This window comes from Bufo gargarizans, chromosome 4 (genome assembly GCF_014858855.1).
Source record: "Bufo gargarizans isolate SCDJY-AF-19 chromosome 4, ASM1485885v1, whole genome shotgun sequence".
Classification (NCBI taxonomy): domain Eukaryota; kingdom Metazoa; phylum Chordata; class Amphibia; order Anura; family Bufonidae; genus Bufo; species Bufo gargarizans.
Genome location: NC_058083.1, coordinates 138,462,107 through 138,484,774, shown reverse-complemented (window position 1 = coordinate 138,484,774; position 22,668 = coordinate 138,462,107). Strand labels below are relative to the sequence as shown.

Below are 22,668 nucleotides of genomic sequence, written 5' to 3'. Positions count from 1 at the left end.
CTGACCCAGAGAATGGAGGGCATGAGTCAGTTTTGTCGTAAATGAAATGATGTGTGAACAAAACCCGTAAAACATTGGAGGAATTGTGTATTTTTTCCAATTCCACCCCATTTGGAATTTTTTTACCGCTTCCCACTACATTTTATGCCATAATTAATGGTGAAATTAGAAAGTACAACCTGTCCCACAAAAAATAAGCCCTCATACAGCTATGTGACCAGAAATATAAAAAAAGTTATGGCTCAAGGAAAATAGGGAAGAAAAATGAAAACGCAAAAACGATAAAACCTCCTGGTATCCTAAAGGTTAAGAAGCATTCTGTTTTGATACATCATAATAGAAATTTATGGCCACAAATAACTGATCCGTCTGATTTCCGTTATGGAGGACAAAAAACGTCATGCCGGAACGCCAAACCTGTAAAGTTTTTTCAAAAAGTCACAAACACACAGCTTGCGACTTTGTAAAGTCACTTTTGTGGCCCAAGAGAGATGATTAGGGTTGAGCGAAGTTCGGTATAAAGTATAAATTGTATTAACGGAAAATAATAGCATTCTTAAGACAGAATGCTAAATAAAATGGCCATTAAGGGGTTAAAAATAGTTTAAAAAAAAACTCACCTCATCTACTTGATCGCGCAGCCGGTATCCTTTTTTTTCTTCTTTCTCCTGCTGAATGAAGATAAAAGGACCTGCGGTGACGTCACCGCACTCACCACATGGTGAGCGCAGTGACGTCATCGCAGGTCCTTTTGCAGGTCCTGCAGAAAGAAGAGGATACTGGCTGCACAATCAAGTGGATGAGGTGAGTTTTTTCTATTATTTTTAAACCCTCCATGGCCATTTTATTTAGCTTTCTGTCTTAAGAATGCTATTATTTTCCGTTATAACATGGTAAAATAATAAGGTGAAGGTCGGGTCCCCATTGACTTTAATGGGGTCCGGATTTGGGGTCAAGTTTGGGTCAAGTTCGAGTCCCTTCCACGGGTTCGCTCATCGCTAGAGATGATAAATCTCACCCTAAGATTGCTTTTATATGCTATGAATCTACAGTATGTGGAGCCAATAATGAGGTTTTATTCACACATTGCAGATTTTCTCAGAACTTTTCAGTAGTATTTTCACGCCAAAATCAGAAGTGAGTGCAAAATAGTTTAAATCTTTCCATTATATATTTTCTCTGTGTTCAAGTTTCACTTCTAGGATTGTCCTATAAATACCAATGCAAAATACTGATCAAATGTGCAGTATTTGAATACGGCCTGTTGAGGCTGTATAAATCTGTAGGAACTAAATTCCTCGTTAGGGCTATAGTTAGCGCCATGAGATCCATGGTAGTTGTGAACTCGGCTTCTATGGTACAGATGAAGCAAATGTTATTTATCATGTAGAGAAAGTTAATACAAGCCACTTACTAATGAAATGTTATTATCCATATTGCTTCCTTTGCTGGCTAGATAAATTTTTCCATCGCATTATACACTTCCCATTTCCATGGTTGCGACCAACCTGTAATCCATCATCGGTGGCCGTTCTTGCACACTATAGAAAAAAGCACTGGTCTATGTACGCTTTAATAATGGTCCCTGACACCAAAGAGACTGGCATTTTTTTTTTATAGTGTGCAAGCACGGTGTCCCAGACGTTCCCGCGACAGATGGCAGGAGATTAGTGAGACTGGCAACACGTGGTTTGATCTGACAGATTTTCCTTGTGGATCAAAAGGTGTCTGTGTTGTTTCTGGTAATGGCCACTCCCCTTGCCTCAGGTGTTGCTAATGTGGTAATTTAACCTTTCTTATTCATTGTTGCATCTCCCACAATGCCGTGCCGTCTTTAGCTTTAGTTTTTGTTGTGGATAGCTGGTGTGTGGATCTCGGCGGATTTTCTGATGCTTCCATAGCCTTGTTAAAGTTAAGTCTTTCCTTTCCCTTTTGTATTTTGTTTGCGTTCTGTGTACTGCGTTTCCTTATTGTTTGTATTAGGCCTGTAGGAGACTCCTGTTCGTCCTTTATTTTGGAGGAACAGGTAGTCTCATCCCTGCCATTAGTACCAGGGTCCTTTAGGGCTAGGTGTGTCTTTTTGCTGATGACACAAAGATTTGTAACAGGGTTGATGTTCCTGGAGGGATACACCAAATGGAAAAAGAATTAGGAAAACTAGAGGAATGGTCAAAAATCTGGCAACTAAAATTCAATGTTGATAAGTGCAAGATAATGCACCTGGGACGTAAAAAAAAAACCCAAGAGCAGAATATAAAATCAGTGATACAGTCCTAACCTCAGTATCTGAGGAAAGGGATTTAGGGATCATTATTTCAGAAGACTTAAAGGTAGGCAGACAATGTCGTAGAGCAGCAGGAAATGCTAGCAGAATGCTTGGGTGTATAGGGAGAGGAATTACCAGTAGAAAGAGGGAGGTGCTCATGTCGCTCTACAGAGCACTAGTGAGACCTCATTTGGAGTATTGTGCTCAGTACTGGAGACCATATCTCCAGAAGGATATTGATACTTTGGAGAGAGTTCAGAGAAGAGCTACTAAACTGGTACATGGATTGCAGGATAAAACTTACCAGGAAAGATTAAAGGACCTTAACATGTATAGCTTGGAAGAAAGACGAGACAGAGGGGATATGATAGAAACTTTTAAACACATAAAGGGAATCAACAAGGTAAAAGAGGAGAGAATATTTAAAAGAAGAAAAACTGCTACAAGAGGACATAGTTTTAAATTAGAGGGACAAAGGTTTAAAAGTAATATCAGGAAGTATTACTTTACTAAGAGAGTAGTGGAAGCATGGAATAGCCTTCCTGCAGAAGTGGTAGCTGAAAATACAGTGGAGGAGTTTAAGCATGCATGGGATAGGCATAAGGCTATCCTTCATATAAGATAGGGCCAGGGCTATCCATAGTATTTAGTATATTGGGCAGACTAGATGGGCCAAATGGTTCTTATCTGCCGACACATTCTATGTTTCTATGTATTCCTGCGTATGAACACACCTACCTCTGGGATCTGTTCATACTGGTAGTCAGTCAGGATTTTGGTTAGGGTTTTACTAGAAGGTATCCATCTTCCTTCGCTAGGTCTCAGGCCTGATTCCCTGTTCCGCCCTTTCCTCTTATGCTTGGTGTGGTGTTTCCCTCCCACAAGGAAACGTGACACACAGCCATCAATTCTGGATTGAAGGCTGGTCGTAACCATGGAAACAAGAAGTGTATAATATGATGGAAAAATGTATCTAGCCAGCAAAGGATACAATATGGATAATAACAATATAATAGTAAGTGGCTTGTATTAACTTTCTCTACATGATAAATGCCATTTGCTGAATTGAGACAACCCCTTTAAAGACTACCTTTTACCACGAAATGCAGTGAAATCTGCAGAAAAGATTCTGTAAAACCTGTCATTTATTCATTTAAGTCTCTGCTAGTATGCTTGTTAGAGACCCATCTCACTGAAGAGACCTCCAGGGTGGTCGACAGGGGATGGGCCGCGCACACGTATCATTCTACTTTCTCCAATTACTCGAGAGGTGTTACTGTCTTGATACATAGACTTATTGATTTCGTTTGTGAGGCATCCTCCGTCGACCGTCAGGGGAGATTTATTTTTCTATATTGTAGGTTAAGGGGGAAGATATGTATTTTGGCATTTGTCTATATTCCACCGCCATTTTCTTTTTCGGTTCTTAATTCTTTGGTATTATTTATGGATAAATGGCCAGAGTGTCCAACACTGATTATTGGTGATTTCAACTGTCTCATTGATCCTCTACGTGATAGGGTCTCTACGAGTGTCAAGAGTGATAGTCTGGTTCAGGGGTCTCCCCTGGCACGGTTTTGTCTGGAGGCTGGCTTTGAAGATGTTTGGGAATATCTAGGACAGGGGAAAAGGGCTTTTTCATGTTTTAGTAAAGCAGGTAAATCGATGTCTAGAATAGATCTTGCATTGATAAGTAGTAAACATGTGAAACTGGTAAAGCGAATGAAATATGAAACGAGGTCAATATCGGATCACTCTCCGTTACTACTCGAACTCTGCTTATCTCAGGAAAGATACACACAAAAACCTCCTTTTAGACTAAATTCTTATTGGCTATCAGTTATAAAGACACATGAAATAATCCAAAATGAAATTGGTCGATTTTGGGATAATAACTATGGCTCAGCAAAAATTCAAGTGGTGTGGGACACTTTTAAGGCGTATATGAGGGGATTGATGGTTAGTAACATCGCGAACCTCAGAAAGGAGTATGGGAAAAAACTGAAAAATCTAGAAGAACGTGCATCACTGGCGACAGAATCCTTTTATATGAATAAGACGGAGGAGAATAGGGAAAATATGCAAAGAGCAACACAGATATACTCTAATTTTTTATTGGACAAGGCCCAACAGAGCCTTTTTTTTAAAGGGCAAAAAAACTTCACGGAGTCAGGGCGACCTGGTAAATTTTTGTCCAGAGTAATCTCAAGCCAACAATCCAAAAAATATATAGATAAGGTTAGACTGACTGATGGTAGGATGGTCACAGGACAGGGTCCGGTAGAGAAGACCTTTGTTGACTATTTCCTTGATTTGTATAAAGCCGAATCCAAGATCACAGATGATAAGATAGATTTCTATCTTGATGGGATCGTCTTTCCAACTATTACTGAGGCGCAAAAGAAAGCACTTGAACTAGAGGTCTCAATTCAGGAACTTGAGGAAGCTATTAAATTATGCTCAGCCAATTCCACTCCTGGTTCAGATGGACTCCCATATGAATTCTATAGTAAATATGGGGACTGTATTCTCCCTAGATTGTTGGAAGTCTTTTCTGAATCAATGGAGGAAGGGAAGCTGCCAGATTCAATGATGGAAGCTGTAATAACATTAATTCCAAAAAAAGGCAAAGACCCTTTAGATCTAGAATCCTATAGACCAATCTCACTGCTTAATGCAGATGTAAAGCTTCTTGCGAGGGTCCTGGCTATAAGGCTTTCTAGGGTCATTTCCTCTATTGTCCATCCGGATCAGAGTGGCTTTATTCAAAACAAGGGCACACATCATAATTTACATCGACTCTTTTCTAATATTCAGGCCCCTGGGGGGACTGCTCGCTCCATCCTGTCATTGGATGCCTCCAAGGCCTTTGACAGGGTGGAGTGGCGCTTCCTCTGGAAGGTCCTGGCAAGGATGGGCTTTGGGGAAAAGTTTATAGGTACTCTCAAGTTATTGTATAGATCTCCAAGGGCAAAATTGAGTCTTAATGGAATTCTGAGTAGTAGTATTGACTTATATAGAGGCACGCGGCAGGGTTGTCCATTATCTCCCTTGTTATTCGATATTTATATCGAACCCCTTGCGATAGCTATCAGGCAGGATGATCAGGTTAAAGGATTTGGTACGCTAGGATCACAAGACCGTATTTCCTTATATGCGGATGATGTTCTTTTTTTTATAGACCATACGGAAATTACTCTTCCTAGGATTATTCAAATGGTTAAAGCATTTGGTGAGGTTTCCGGTCTTCTTATAAATTGGGCCAAGACCAGCTTGATGCCAATAGACCCCCTGCCACAGAAAGAGGTTCTTGTGACACAGTTGAACATTGTTGACACCTTTCAATACTTGGGTTTGACTATATCACCCCGGGTTGAAAATTTTGTACAACTTAATTTGATTCCCATAATGGTAAGGAGTAGAGCTAAAATAGGGATCTGGCTGAGACTTCCCTTATCTAGAGCTGACCGAGTTTCATTGGTTAAAATGGTGATACTACCACAATTTCTTTATGTGCTCAGGAATACACCTATTTGGATACAAGATAAGTATTTTAAACTCATGGAAAGAATAATTAATGATTTAATATGGGGAAGAAAGCGAGTTCGAATAAAGTTGGAATATTTGTATAAATCAGTGGAGTGCGGGGGATTAAATCTCCCCTACTTTAAAGGGTATTTTATTGCAGCCCAGCTATTGAGGTGCTATGAATCAGAGAACAGCGCACTGCTGGGGAAGTTGGTAACCAGTCACGCTCATAATAATATTTTTACCCTGTTGGAATCCGGGCTATTGAAGAGCTATGAGCAAGGCTATAGAGAGACTATAAAACTACTCCTGAAAACGTGGGCTACAACTAGGACATGGTTGAAGGTGAAGGGTTCACTTACATTTACGCCTCTTTGGCATAATGTGTATCTACAAAGGCTAGATGATATTGCAGCCGACACATTTTGGCAGAAGAATAAAATTCTGTATATTTCACAGGTAGTTAAGGATAGAGAGATTAAACCATTTATACAGATGACACATAATATAGAAAACCTTTCATGGTTTAGGTATTTCCAATTGCGCTCAGTACTATCCAGTCTGGACGATAAACTGGTGTTGGATATAGATAATTCATCCTTTTTGAATGATTGGGTAGGGAGTACATTGTCTAGAATAAAGATTTCAAATATATATAAGTTATTACTTAAGGCACGGTTTAGTGATACACAGTCACCAGGACAAAGAACGTGGGAGGTAGATTGTCCGAATTTACAATTAGAAGGGTGGGAGAATATTTTTGGGAACTTAGGCTCACTATCCCAGAACTTTAACCATGTTTTAGTACAATTTTATATTTGCCATAGATTATATATCACTCCTTTATGGATGAATAAATGTGGATTAAGAGACACGTCTAACTGCCCTAAATGCGACACTGCAGGAGCGGATTTTCTTCATATGATATGGACTTGTCCAGAACTCATAAACTATTGGAATGCTATAAATAATTGTATTATGTATAAACTAAAAATTCGAATCCCCTTTGAACTACAAGTACTTGTGCTTAATGATCTTTCCAAACTAAATAATCATAACTATCAAAAGATCCTCCTGAGTAGGATACTGATGTTGGCCAGAGTCCTGATCAGTCGGACCTGGTTTGCTCGATATACTCCAGATATAAATACATGGATAAATCTAATTAATAAGGTAAAAAATTATGAGAAAATCCTTTATAAACAGAGGGAAGCTGAGGAGAAGTGGACTAAGATATGGGCCGGTTGGAGGACCTGATTAGTTGTGATAATTTTTTTTTTTTTTTCTTTTTTTTTTTTTTGACGCACCACAGGTAGGAGGGGAGGGGTTAGGGAATCGGGGTTGGGGGGGAATTGCATCCTTTTTTCTATTTGTAGTGTTTTGATATATTAATTAATAAAGATAATCAATTTTTTAAAAAAAGTCTCTGCTCTTTTAAAGTTAAGACCACCCCCTTGCAGTCAGTGACTGACAGCTACTGTTTATGCGATTTAAGCTATTCACTAGACTCTCTGGATCCGACATCTGCAATTTCCACTGGCCCCTTTGATTATAATGTCATCTGGCGGAGATCCGGCTGCTACCTGTCAAATATGCTGGGATTCGTACATAGCAGTTTTGGTGGGCATTGCGGTAACATGTAGCTATGCTAGAGCCAGAGAGCTCCTGCAGGTCTGCCGGAGAGCTGTTATACTAGTGTGAAACTAGTCTAAATCACCTATTTGAGGATCATTTACTATATTTACATAAAAGACACCAAAGATCTCATGATATACCTTTAGATTAAGGCAATTCAGTAAGGATGAACGCTAATTTATTCGTTCACATAAACGATTGTACATGCGTTGAATGAGCGTTTTCAGTGCAATTGTTCATTCACTACATACATTTACACTACTGGATTATCGCCCAACATGAATTGTTAACATTTGAATCTAAATGTGCCTTTATACAGAGAATGCTTTCAATCTCTGATAAGACGGTCCTGTGGACAACTGAGTTCAGTCTGAGCACAGATTCAACTGTATAAATTACACACTTTACTTAATGTTTTCCCACAAAACTAAATATCATTCTGCTCTGCTTCTCCTGCTCTATAACATGCTGCCTGCAGGTTGCACTGCACTTTGTGGTGACAGGTTCCCTTTATAGGGTTTGTCTGGTTTAGGATCCAGTAAACCCTTATGATCCTAACCTGTGACCCATTAAAGTTAAAAACCACACTCACCTGTCTGCAGTCTTGCCTTGTCCTGTTTCCTGCTCTTTCTGGCCAGTTCAAGCAAATGTGATCGGCCACAGTGTTCATGGGACCAAGTCACTTCCTGATCCTGCAGGAAACGGGGCAAGGCAGGACTGCAGTCAAGTGAGAGTTTATTTTTTTAATGGGCACATTAGGACCATAAGGTTTCAAAGCAAGGAGCAGTCAGCACTCGACTTTGCACTTAGCCCGCACGAGGAGAAGATAACTTGCTCATTTGCTCATTTCCTAGACAGAACAACATGTTGCAGCAGACTTTAACTTGACTTGCTTATTGGGTTTTGTTGTGTTAAGTGAAAATGTTGTTGCAACGCTTTATTTAGAACTTTAAGTGTCAAGTTGGTGTTGCTACATCTGCTATAAGCATTGGACTGAAAAATGTGGATCAGATGATGCTCGAAAAGGGTGGAAGTGTTTCTGGAAGAAAGCAGCCATGTGTTTCTAATCTCATACACACTCCTTACTTATGAGTTTCACTTTATTCTGTTACCATTTATGTGAAGGTTTATGCTAATTAATTTGATTACATATGTTCATGGTTATAAATTATAGGAATGGAAGAGTCTCAGGCAGAAGAGAGATGAGAACTACCAGAAGGTCATGTGCTGTCTGGTACATCGATACTTGACTTCAATGAGGCAGAAGATGCAAAGCACTGACCAAGCCACAGTAGAAAACCTAAATGAGCTCCGCCAGGACCTTTCTAAATTCCGAAATGAGATGAGAGACCTCCTTGGCTTCAGGACCTCGAAATATGCAATGTTCTACCCCAGGAATTAAAGACCTTATTATAGAACTGTCCCTTTTTGTCTACAGAGCTGTTTGTGTTGGTATATTCTGCATTCATTTGTGCCAGTATTTTATATCCTTAAAACGAACACTAAACCTAAAGCTGGATGCTAAAAGTAAACAAGGAATCTGGTTGCCCTCACTGTTTGGCAGTCTGCAGCACTTTCTGCATGATCTTGACACAACAGTCTTGTGGAAATCTTGCAGAGAACAACGGGGTTAATCTCTTGTTGATCTGCTTCAGCTAGATTTGACTAGAGTCCGACAGAGAGAGCAGAGCTTAACCAACAGGCAGGGATTAACAATCTTTTTGTACTACTGCAGATAGGACACAGCAGGGAGGCTCATGCTCCGGCCACTTGTCTTACAGCCTGTCTCAGGACCATAAGGAGGAGGAGGGGGGACATGCATGAGCTCCTGGTGCACAGAGAGATTTTTCAGTTTTATTTAAGTATTAATAATAAGTATTAATTATAATATGAGACAAAGTGGGACCACGGAAAATACAGTATGAAAATAAAGGGAGCAAGAGTTGGGAATTTTTTAAAAATGTTTCTGATTTCCCAGTGTTCCGTATTGTTTTAAATTGTACATCTCATTATAGTTTTTTTTTTAAAGAAAGCAGCAGGACACATTTTTTGAATGTGCCATCTTTCAGCAGTAGGTGTGGTAAGAACATTCTCCATGATACTTTGGTGGGGCACCACACAAAGTTGTGATCAGATCCCATGTATCTGAAGGTGATGTTACTTGAATAGGATGCTAGAAGAATACAGATGCAGGTCGACAAAAGTGAGGCTGCACAGTAATGCAGCATGTCACAGGCAGTGTGATCATTCCAAACCCATGCATGGAGGAACAGAGATTACTTTTATTTTTTAAGTCTTTCATCATCAAGAGGAAGCGGCCTGGAAAATACTTAATGACATCACCGGAATACACAGAACTAGGCATATTTGCAGTTGTCACCCCGTTTGTTCCTGAATTATTTCATGCAATCATCCTAGTACAGTCCATTCTAATTCATATTTTATTATTCAGAAACCTACAAGATACAGCAGTGGCACTAGACATCATGATTACTGAGGAGAATGTGCATTAGACACCATGGTTTTCACAGTTTCACAGATACCGACCCATGTGCATTCCACAATTTGCGGACCACACATGGCCGCCGCTTATCATAGAAAATACCTATTCTTGTCCGCAATTGCGAACAAGAATAGGACATGCTCTATATTTTTGACGGGGCCGAGGAACGGAACTACGGATGCGGACAGCCCCATTGAAATGAATGGGTCCAGCACCCGTTCCGCAAAATTGCAGAACGGATGCAAACTCATTCGTACAGTCGTGTAAATGAGCCCTTAAGGAGTTATCCAAGTATACATTTTTCCCTTTCCCTGTGCTTCCCCTGCCAGGCCCTGCAACTTACTATGGTACATTTTTCTGTTTCACTCCGGAGATCGGGAGAAACTATTTTGTAGGTAGGGTAGGCAGAGTCCACTTCTTGTTATATTGATGATGTGTGGGAGGAAACATTAGGAGGAGGCAGCAAGCGGATGATGGAGGGTCTAGTGGGCAGTGTTTAGCCCAGGGAAGGGTGTAATAGGAGTTTACATTTCTGGCGGATCTGGCAGCACACAGCACTATGGGAAGTATGGGCTGCTGCTCTGCTACGTCCACAACCTGGAGGTTCGGGTTGTAAACAGTGGAGGGCAGGGGAGCAGTGAGACTGAAGTGGGGACTTAGGTACATTATTATGTATGTAGGAGACCAGACGAGGCTTACACAATTAAATTACATTTTGTAGGATCCTGCACAAGCCTTTTAAAGTATGATGACAAAATGCATAACATGGTTCATTCAACTGCTCTGTTAAGAACAGTTTATTATGAGGTGTATGATTCCTTTACATGTATACCTTGCTTTATTATGGTTCTCTGTAAATACGGATGTAGCAGGGTTAACACACATGCTTTACCAGACATGTTATCTAAACTAAATGCAACTAAATGCGTTAAGCAATTGCTTTTCAATGGCTTTTGTTTCAAGATAACGCAATGAGTTAAGAAATTTGAGTTAAGAGTGTGTGTGTTACCCCTGCTACATCTGTACATTGGCATGTCATTCATTTCACACACATTTATTTAACTGAACAAAATATCAAATTATTTATATTGTTTGTTCCTTTGAGTCACAGTTATTTCATTGTTTTACAGAGCAGAAATTCATTATTTCATATCCTTTATTTATTTGAAATCACTATAAAAATAATTCTATAAATAAAATATATTATTCTCAAAATGTCTCTGGCTTTAACTTCATTTATTTGGCAAAAATAAGGGATTGCACAGTGGTGGGGCTTTTGCATGTACTGTTGAGGTTTTTTGCAAAATTTTGCAGAATCTTTGACTACGAGTTTTGGATTTGATGAACAGAAGCGGTAGATCAGCCGAGACAGGAGCTTCAGATAGAATGGGGTGATACAAGCCCAGGATCCTTGGGTTATTATTGGAGATGGGGATGGAGATTAAAGGCGTTCTCCAGCCTTTTTTTATATTGATGACCTATCCTCAGGATAGGTCATCCATATCAGATCGGCAGGGGTCCGACACCCGGCACCACCACCCATCAGCTGTTTGAAGAGGAGGCGCGCGCCGTGCCAGCGCTGCCTCCTCTTCACTGTTTACCTTCTCACCGTCGCCTCTGCAGCGGTGAGCAGGTGTAACACTTGTATAGGAGCGATCCGTCCCATTGAAATGAATGGGACAGCTTGGGTGTAATTACACCTGATCACCGCTGCAGAGGCGACGGGGAGAAGGTAAACAGTGAAGAGGAGGCAGCGCTGGCACGGCACGCGCCTCCTCTTCAAACAGCTGATCGGCGGGGGTGCCGGATGTCGGACCCCCCGCCGATCTGATATTGATGACCTATCCTGAGGATAGGTCATCAATATTAAAAGCCCGGAGAACTCCTTTAACCAAGGATCTTTTGATGCTGTTTAAATTGTATTAAAGCACATGACTGTGTTGCTAAGTTTTCAGCATGTTTTGAGTAGTGCAAAAGTGACTTTCAGTGATAGCTAATGAACTCTTAGTCACATTCTAGCGTATTTTGATGAAATTACTTGTCCAAACAATGAGCCATCCAGTATGACTGATCATGGTGGATGTTTTTAAAGGGGTGTTCCATGATTCTTATGGTTTTTAACAGATATGCTCATATAGTTGCTTACATCATGTGCATCTTCCCCATGATCATGTACATCCCCAAATACATCTTCCCTTTTTTTTCAATTTGGACTCTTCTGACCCAATTTTCTTTTACCATGTAAGCAAATCACTCTGGTTTCCTGTATGTAGCATTTCCTGTTGCTGTATCCAACCAATCCCATGATGCACTTCTCTGCCACAGCTCCAGCACCGCCTCTAGTGACGCCCAGTTAGTTACATAGACACTCCCCTCTCACTGACACACCCATGATCATAACATCAGAGGAAATAAAGAGCTGCATGGACATGGTCATGTGACCACAGCCCAGAAGAAGATAGAAGCAATAAAGGTAAAAGAAATACATTACAAATTATAGCTACCTTCATAAATGATTATTTTCAAGGATGTTGATGCAAACTGGAAAACCCCTTTAATCCACTATATATGGCTTGACTAAAGTATTAATCTCTGACTGCTAGGATGGGTACAGAAAAGGATAAGCTTATTTTGGTGTGCCAATCTTTAGCTTTCTAGCAAAGAAGCAAAGTCAAAGCACCATTATTTAGAGCCAGGTTAATGATAAACATTACTTAGAGCCAGGTTAAGGGCTGTTTCACTTGAGCGGATGCCGTGCGTGGCATCCACTCCGTGAAAGAGTGCCAAGACCCGATGCAGACTGCAGAGTCACGGAGCATTAACATGACTGATAATGCTTTACTATGAAATCACAGTGACAACTGTGATTTCGTAGTAAAGAGATCACAGAGAGGCACGGAGCATTATCAGTCATGTTAATGCTCCGTGCCTCTGCAGTCTGCATCAGGTCTTGGCACTCTTTCACGGAGCGGATGCCACGCACGGCATCCGCTCGTGTGAAACAGCCCTAATGACAACTGGGCACGGTAACCCGATAATTGGATACTGGAACTGAATTACAAAGAACTGGAAAATCTCCCACTGGCTGACCTGGAAATGACTACTTAGTCATCAGACACCAGACAAGATTTTCCTGGCTCATCAAGAGCCTGACATTATCCTACTTGGTCATCTACTCACTGGATTGCCAGGAATGGAAATTTCTTAATGACATCACTTAGTACTGGCATTATATCACTGGTGTAACAGGGGTTTTACAGTATAATATTGAAACACATTGGGGCAGATTTACAAATTCTGTAGATGGCGTATCCTTAAACAAACTGTCTAGACATATGCCAGATTTATCATCGTGGCTCATGATAAATGTGGTCCATAGAGAGACACTTTTAATTCTATACTAACTTTTGGTTGGCTACGTTTGAGACAGTATTTTATGCCAAAATTGCGCTGCAATTATACCCCACAAATTGTCGCATCTTAGCCCATGCTCTTTGCCACAAAGTTATGCCCTTTACATTAGGCAACCCTTTATGGGTTAGGCACAGATAACTTTTCTAAACCTTGGTGCTTTAAATTGCGCCATATTTTCATCCAGTCTATAATCTAGTAAATGTGTACAAGTCATTTGATCTTCAAAGTACTGTCTCACCAGGGATCAAGGTTGCATATATACTTTTTGTTAAGGGGCCACTTATTAGCATTATTCCAAGTAGCTACTGGCAAATTGGCACAACCCACCACCGCCATCAGGGATCTGCTGCTACCATAGACAGAGTAGAATGTTATTACAATAGACAGGTTCTTACCAAGTGTTCAGGTCATATGCACAGACTATAGCATTAAGACTAATTTCTCTGACGATTTAGCAGAATGGTGGTATAACTGTCACACTCACTGCATTGCTTACAGTGTACATAACCAAGTCTTACCTGCCCCTGATATGCTACACACAGAATGTTAGTTCTTTTATGCTATTGAGTTGCAAGGTTCTGTTTGGTCCTAATGGTGCCACCAGTAGTGGCACTATTAGTTATCACATCATATGGTGCCCCTTGTGATTCATAGATATAAGGATGTAATGAACATTCTCCTAGATAAAAAAAAGTAATTATGTAATTATGTTATATTTATGACTATGAGATTTATTTCTGCTTAAGCATTTAAGTAATCCAGATGCATTTCATGGCTTTCATAGTTGATCATGGTTAGTGTGAAATTGATCTAACAGTTGTTTTACAAACCTGGAAATGAAGAGGACAGTTCTGATTTTCCATTTTAATACTGCAAAGTTTCTGAGAAATTGTGGAATGTTATGTGCTGAATTTTGATTATTAGAAGGAAAATGAAACATTATGCCAGAGGTTAATCATTTAACTCCATGTAGGAAAAACTGTATTGCAAATTGGGGAAATAGTGTAAAAGCAGGTCTAGGTAAATACTAATTATAAAAATACATGTTTTTAGTTACATTTCTCTCCATTACAATACAACGTACCGGTAGTTAAAATAAACATGCAAGAACAGTTCTTTTCCTAAAAGAGTACTCACAATGAAGGGGATGTGGATCTACTGTATCACTTGAATGGGCTTGGCTTCAAAATACTCCTAAATGCATTGTCTAAGTGCCTCCCTAGTCTTCATCCTTAAACCCCTGTACAGGGATCTTGACTCCACTGCAGGGAAACCACCAGGCCGCTACCTCATGGAGTAGTCTGCGTCTAAGTGACTGCTGACCCATGGGGGTTAAGAAACACCAGTGCACAGCATCAAGGGATCAGGCAAAACCATAGTCAGAGACAGGCGAAAGTCAGAACAGGCAGGGTTCATGCCATCCAATAAACAGTCTATGGTTAGGTCAGGCAGCAAACGGTCCAATCCAGAAGTCAGGCAGAAGTCGGTACATGGAACAGGCAAACAAGCTATGGCACACCATTGCAAGAAAGTAGCATACTAGAACCTATTGCTCAAGCACTGTCTGGCAGGGGAAGGTGCCTTAAGTACACCTAGGTGACCAGCCATTGGCTGGGAAAGATGAGGGTGTGCACACTGGCCCCTTAAGAGCCAGAGCGAGTGTGTGTGCACCTTACAGGCACAGCAGAGACTGGTCCCAGCCTGTGTGGAGGAGAGGAACACCAGCAGCACTACTCTGGCTGCTGGGCCCACCAAGTAGGATGTGGGGAATGCGGTCAGTAGTGTTGATCACGAATATTCGAATTGCGAATTTTAATCGCGAATATCGGCACTTTGAGAATTCGCGAATATTTCGAATATCGCAAAATATATTCGTAATTGCGAATATTCGATTTTTGCGAAAAATACTAGTTCATGCGAATTTTAATGCGAATTTTCGCAATCAAGAAAATAATGCCTGGAGATCATGAATCCGCGAATTCTCGAATACATGGCAAATATTCGTCCAAAATATTCGCGAAATATCGCGAATTCGAATATTGCCCTTGCCGCTCATCACTAGCGGTCAGGTCTGAGCCGAAACAACACAGGAGCAAAGGAGAGGCAGCCATGTCCACTGGGAGAAGTGGTGGTGTGCAAGGACCGCCACCATAGCGCCAACATTTATGGCATATCCACAGAACACCTGTTTCCATATTACCTTTCAGTATTGCATGCTAGCATGCTATAGTACAGTGATGCCCAACCTACGCCCCCCCAACCGTGTCATGCGGCCCGCGCAGTAACAGGACTTTATCAGCGCAGGGCGCGCTGCGAACGGCACGGGCAGCAAAGCGATGCTGCTGTGCCTGCAATCTCCCAGCCCAGTGCCGCCTCCTAGCTAATTTATTCACTGCACTTGCCTCTGTGAAATTGAAGAGAAGTGCCGTAATCTCACACAGGCGCACTGGCAGAGGCATCAAAGTGCGCATGCACCGTTTTCCTGGCCTCTGCCAGTGCGCCTGAGCGAGATTACTACGCTTCTCTTCAATTATACAGAGGCAAGTTCAGTAAATAAATTAGCTAGGAAGTGGTTCTGGGTGGGGAGGAGATCTGTGGATGACATTGAGGGGGATATCTGTGGATGACACTGAGGGGAATATCTGTGGATGACACTGAGGGGGATATCTGTGGATGACACTGAGGGGGATATCTGTGGATGACACTGAGGGGGATATCTGTGGATGACACTGAGGGGGATATCTGTGGATGACACTGAGGGGGATATCTGTGGATGACACTGAGGGGGATATCCGTGGATGACACTGAGGGGGATATCTGTGGATGACACTGAGGGGGATATCTGTGGATGACACTGAGGGGAATATCCGTGGATGACACTGAGGGGGATATCTGTGGATGACACTGAGGGCGGGATCTGTGGATGACACTGAGGGGGGATCTGTGGATGACACTAAGGGGGGATCTGTGGATAACACTGAGGGGGGGATCTCTGGATGACACTGAGGGGGGATCTGTGGATGACACTTAAGGGGATCTAGGGAGGGGTGTGGGGATGTTGGGGTGGGAGGTCCTGGAGGGGTGTTTGGGTGGGAGCTCTGGAAGGGGTGGGAGGTCCGATAGGTATGTGGGTGTGGGAGATCCGGGAGGGGGGGCCATATTTTTTTTTTATATGGGGCCCAGTCATTTCTAGCTACGCCCCTGATTGGTAAGATTGGGCGTGCACTGGAGCGATATAGTGCCCTGCTGTAGGAGAAGCCGGTGGGAGATGAAAGGAGGAGGGGCCAGCTCCTGGTGGTGTCGGGCACACGGCGCAAGCATTGCGGTGGAGTATCTGACTAAAGCCTAAAGACCAGACATCAAGGTAGACCTGCAGAAGAAGGTGACAGCGCAGTATGTGATGTATACATGTGTGTAATGTATCTAGTGCAGTGTGTGATAATCACATACTGCACTACATACATTACACACATGTATACAGCACATGCCCCCTCACAGTAATAATGCCAAGATATGTGCCCTCTTCAGATGCAATGCTCACACATGCCCCCTCACAGTAGTTATGCCCAGATATGTGCCCCCTCACAGTAGTTATGCCTAGATATGTGTCCTCCTCACAGTAGTTATGCCCTGATATGCGCCCTCCTCACAGTAGTTATACACTGATATGTGCCCCCTCACAGTAGTTATGCCCAGATATGTGCCCCCTCACAGTAGTTATGCCAGATATGTGCCCTCTTCAAAGTAGTAATGCTCACTCGTGCCCCCTCACAGTAGTTATGCCCTGATATGTGCCCTCTTCACAGTAGTTATGCCCTGATATGTGCCCTCTTCACAGTAGTTATACCCTGATATGTGCCCCCTCACAGTAGTTATGCCCAGATATGTGCCCCCTCACAGTAGTTATGCCAGATATGTGCCCTCTTCACAGTAGTAATGCTCACACGTGCCCCCTCACAGCGTTTGCGTTTCTTTCTTGCAAAGCTACCTGGTTCCAGCCCGCAAAATTTGTACCAAGTCTAGTGCGGCCCTCAGACGAAAAATGGTTGGACACCACTGCTATAGTGTACTAAATTGTATCTGCATATTAACAACATAGATACAAATGAATCCAGAGAGGTCAACATCCTGCTTCTCTCCAGGTATCTAAGAAGTTAATAGTAGTGTACTGAGGAGCAAAACATATACAGTATATACAGTATTACTACCTGTAGTGGTATCTCATCATGCATGTCAGTGTCTGTGTAGAAACAGATCTGTGTTTGTTGTGGTTTTTTTCTACACTAATCTTTATTAACAACCTAGAGACAGGCGGCCATTTTACAAATCACCTACAGACAGACCACCATGTAAATGCACACAGTAATATAGTTAATCTAATAACCGCAATAAAAACCATGATTCCACCACTAGTCCTATTTACTTATCACATGAATGTGTCCTGTGTGCTGACCAAGCACATGTACGTCATGTAACCCTGCTGCTTACTGAATGTCAGGGATTATATGATGTGACGCGAGTCACATGACTGATCTCATGTTTCAGTTAGGTCTTGGATACAATACACAGGACTGATACATGGGCTATACCATTCTACTGCATATAGGGGTTAACCACCTGATATAAGAAAGGTATATATGCAGAATGTGAAATACATGAATATTAGACAATTGTATGATTTCCTATTATATAATCAAATAAATAAATAAAAAACTACCCCTTTAAATCCAAATCAAAGGCTTAAAGTCGATTGCACAGGATCCATTCCTAAGCAGAAAGATGTGAGGTTTCTAGCCACGTCTTTTATGGAATACGATATTGTGATTCTTTCAGACTTCTCTTGCCATTCGAGATGGCTATCATAGCTAAATGCAATCCCAGTGGTTTAGCACTATTTCTGGAATGTGTAAACTATAGAGGACTGAGGAACAGAAGCGTTTTCTGGAATCCACAGAATGGCCTGGGGGTTTCTATTCCCGCTCGCAGACCAAGTTGAATGTACCTCACTGAACTGCAGCCGGCTATGATCTATTACGTGCTCTATTTTCTCTGTAATTTTATTTTATCCTTAATGTAAGTGTAATAGGATGAATGAAAGCACTCTGTAGGGTTTAGAAAAATATCATAACACTGGGGAATTACGTAAAAGTGTACTGGCGCCATTCCAGACCTCAATGTGGGATAAAGAACAGCCAGAGCCAGTTATTAAACCCTCATATAATGTATGTGGTGGCATCTTGCAGTTCTACGGTTAAGCCTAGTCATAGGCAGCTCACTCCACATGTTGCTCATACAGTTTAAAGCAGGGGTGTACAACCTTTTTTGTCTGCACTCCGCATTGTCCTATCGTTCTACTTCAAAGGGCCGCAAACTAAAAAATGGCGCTCTTTTGCAACCGCCTATTACACAAGCAGTGTCGAACTGGGGTACCTAGGGACTACCAGTAAAATTTATTTTGGGGGCCCACCGTACGGATACATTCAAATATAATAAATAATCTAACAAGTTTTTTATATGAACATAAGCTGGTTGAGGTGTTGTACATTGAATATATGTATGTAGGGCAGCAAGTCTACTGTATTATTTGCCACTTGTGCAGGGGGTGGGAGACCTTGCTCAGGGGCCCACCGGGGGATTCCCCTGTACCCCTGTGGGCCAGTCCGACCCTGTACACAAGCCAATGCAAAGTGAATAGGGAGGAATGATCACTACCACTATCATTCCTCCTTCATTTAGTTATATTGATTATTGATAGGCCATCCGTGATTACACAGGGAGTTGTGCTGACGATAATTGTACATCTTTCATGCTGATAAAATATGCAAATCAGCCGTCAAACGAGCAATTCCTTGTTTATCGGCCGATCAGTGGTACAATTATACCGGCCAGATATCAAGAATAAGTGTTCCTATGGACACTTGTTCCCTGTAATTTTGCTCAAATATCGTGCAGTGTATTAGGGGCTTAATGGGATTTCCCAGTAAAAATTCCTGCAACATGGCCCCTGAAACCAAAGAGTTATACTTACCTGCTCCACGCCGCTTTGGTCCTCCACACTGCACCTGCTGCTTCCATCTTCGGATCCCCGTCCTGTTTACATCCAGCTGGCTGTGGGCATAGTCACATACACCTCTCCAGCCAATGACTGGCTTCAGCACATATGTAATCACTGTCATTGACTGGAGTGGTCCATGCAGTGGTCCATGTGACTATGCCCATGCACTGCCAGGTGTAAATAGTGCATGGGCCGGAAGATGGAGGCAGCAGGGGCAGTGCTGTTGGACCGGAGCATCAGGGAGCAGCTAAGTATGAATCTTCTATTTCTGGGGCAATGCTGCAGAACTTGTTAAAAAATCATTTTTACAGGAAAAACTGCAACATTTCCTTCCATCCTGCTTCCTATTCATAAATCAGTGTTTTTCTTCACTGCAGAGGACGTCGCTCACTGGTCATTACCACCTCCTGCTGCCCCCAGTTATAGGGGCCCTGCAATAACCAGTAAGCACTTTCTGTTACGGGGGAGAAAGCGCTCATTGGTTAACCCTTTAATAACCAAGTCTAAAAAGGCCTTAATGACCAGACACTTTTTTGTGATTTAGCGCACATGGTGGTACAAATGGTTGTAACCTTTTTCATTTGCTGGACTACCAAAATCATTGTTACAACTTTTTTTTACGTGACATAGCGCTTTATAATTTTTTAGTTTTATTTGAGGGAAACTGTACAAAACATTTTTAAAAAGTAATTTTTTTTCAAACTTTTGTTCCTTATTTTTTTAATATCTAAACTGACACCATAATAAATAATTATAATTTGTTCACTTTTTTGCATATGTCGTTTTGTTATATAATATGTATAGTTTTGTGTGAATGGGGCGATAATGGCAGCGGTTTTGGTTGGTGTGGGTGTTTTTTTTTTTGTACTTAATTTTTTATATATTTCTGCTACATAATGTCCCCAAGAGGTCATAAAAAGACCTTTAGAGGACACTGGCACTTTTTTTTTCTTTTGTACTTTTTCCTTTTTATTTTCTACTCTTATTTGTATTTTATTCATATTTTATTTTTATTATATTTTTTATAATTGGTTTATTAGTTGTTCTTTTAAATATAGTTTTGCCTCATAATATGTCCCCAAGAGGTCATCAAAAGATTGTTGGAGGGACAGTGTGCACTCTTTTATTTTGTACTTTTTCCTTTTTATTTTATTTTTCTTGTATTCTTTTTTAAATGTTTTAAATATAATTTTCAATTATTTTTTAAATATATTTTTGCCACATATGTCCACCAAAAGGACTTTTTTTGCTTTTTTATTTTCTTAGTATTTTCAAATATTTTTTTTATTGTGCTTCCAATTTTTGCAATTTTTTTAGCTTAATATATATATATATATATATATATATATATATTCTCGACATAATTTCTCCCCTAGAGGTCACTAAAAGACCCTTGGGAGACAATGAGACTTTTTTTTTGCACTATTTCCACTGTATCTGGAGCATTTAAAGGAGCCCCAGTTACAGGGGAAACCACCCTCCTTTGGGGGATTTGTACAGGGCAGAGCTGATCAGGATCTACCGATCGTGCAGCTCTGCGCTCCTCTGGCGCTCATGTGACATCAGGGAAGTTTGGGTGTACCCGATATTAACTATTATTATAGTGCGGTACTATTGTCCCAACTGAAAGATTGGTGGGTCCCGAAACAAACATAAAAGGTGGAAGGAGACAGCTATGGTTCAAGCTCTCTTAATTAGCTTTCTAAAGTCTGGAAAAGATTCTACGTTGGATAAAGATCAGATAACTTTGTCTACTATTGATGTCTCCATGAAGGTTTGAAGGGAGTATTTGTCTCGACAAGTGAATGTAGCTGAGGTCGAGTGGATAAAGCTACCTTTGAACTATCTAATTACCAAAGTAGAGAATTTAGATCCTGCCCCATGGTAAGAGTCAGGGATTAATAGGGTTTATTACCTATATGATAGAGAACGGTTGTTGAGTATGAAGAATTAAGAGATAAATTTGCTCTTTCTGAAAATGAGTGGTATTCATATTTTAGAATCCAACTTATATTGATGAGACACCCAACTTCCGATCTCTGCCTTCCTGTAGAACATATAGCATATTTCACTCAATCACTTAAATTACAGACGGGATTTTACAATTTTTGTCCGCAAATATAACTACACCAATGTTTATTAAACTCCCCCACTTTAGGCGTTGGGAGAATGACTTGAATTGTGTTTATGATGCACTTGATTGGAGGAAGGCAAATCTCTGGCCCAAAATATTTGGAAAGGGAATGGCAATGTGGGAGTTATCAAGGAAGATTATGTTTAGGTGGCGCCTTACACCTGTGAAGATCCATAAAAGTGATCAAAGTAGCTCAGATCGGTGTTGGAGGGGATGTGGCCAATGGGTTCCTATTTTTCATATGTGGTGGGAATACCCATTCATTTATTATTTGTGGCAGGATTCTTTTTCTTTGATGTCTAGGGTTTTAGATGTCCCAATAACTCTGGATCCTGTGTTAGCTTTGCTTTTTTATGGATTGATAACATCCCTAAGCCTTATCGGTGCTTGCTATTGCATATTTTACATATAACTAGAACTGTAATAGGTAAGTTCTGGAAACTGGCCCCCAGTATATCCAATGAGGTTCTTATTTGACGCTTGAGCTACATATACCCAATAGAGCAATTGATGGCTCTTCGCTTCAACACGCTACAGAAATTTAATAGGCATTAGAAACCACTGGTGCTTTTTTTTTTTTACTATTGAGTACTCATTGCTGACATCTATATCTCCCTGATGCTTAGAGAAGAAGATAGGGGATGGTGGAGGGAATTTGGGAGAATTGGAGGAAAATGGTTATTTTGGGTTTATAATTGACAATATAAAACCCTTAGAATTTGGTGATTACATTGCTTAAGAAGTAATAGGCTGGAAGATTGTATGTTTGTATGTCTTTGTGTTTGTTGGTGTGGGTATTTATTGTTATGCTGTGTGCCCTTAAAGGGCTCATTTTGTATAATTATGAACATTAATAAAGCTGCCACTGAGTTTTTACGTTATACATTTTGCGGCGTTCATTTTTTTGGGCAAATAACATGATAACTTTACTTTCTGGATCAGCTTGATTACAACAATACCAAATATGTAAATTTTTATTTTTTTTCTATTTTACATTCTACTACTTTTGCACAATAAAAACTCTTTAAAAAAGAAAAAGTAAATGTTTTTGCATTGCCGAATCCGAAAACCCTTTCCTTTTTATTTTCTTTCTACAGAACTGTGTGAGGGTTTAATTTTTGCGGGATGACTAG

General features: G+C 40.9%; 1 protein-coding gene across 2 annotated transcripts in view; it reads left to right on the top strand.

The window, feature by feature from the left end:
- TRPC1 (transient receptor potential cation channel subfamily C member 1) overlaps positions 1-11,088 on the top strand; it is a 159,578-nt gene extending 148,490 nt beyond the window's left edge. For both annotated transcript variants that reach the window (XM_044289916.1, XM_044289915.1), the window contains one exon: positions 8,604-11,088. In XM_044289916.1, the coding sequence (XP_044145851.1) occupies positions 8,604-8,831 (228 nt within the window). In that variant the 3' untranslated portion in view covers positions 8,832-11,088. The remainder of the gene's footprint in view (positions 1-8,603) is intronic.
- Positions 11,089-22,668: the final 11,580 nt, after the last annotated feature.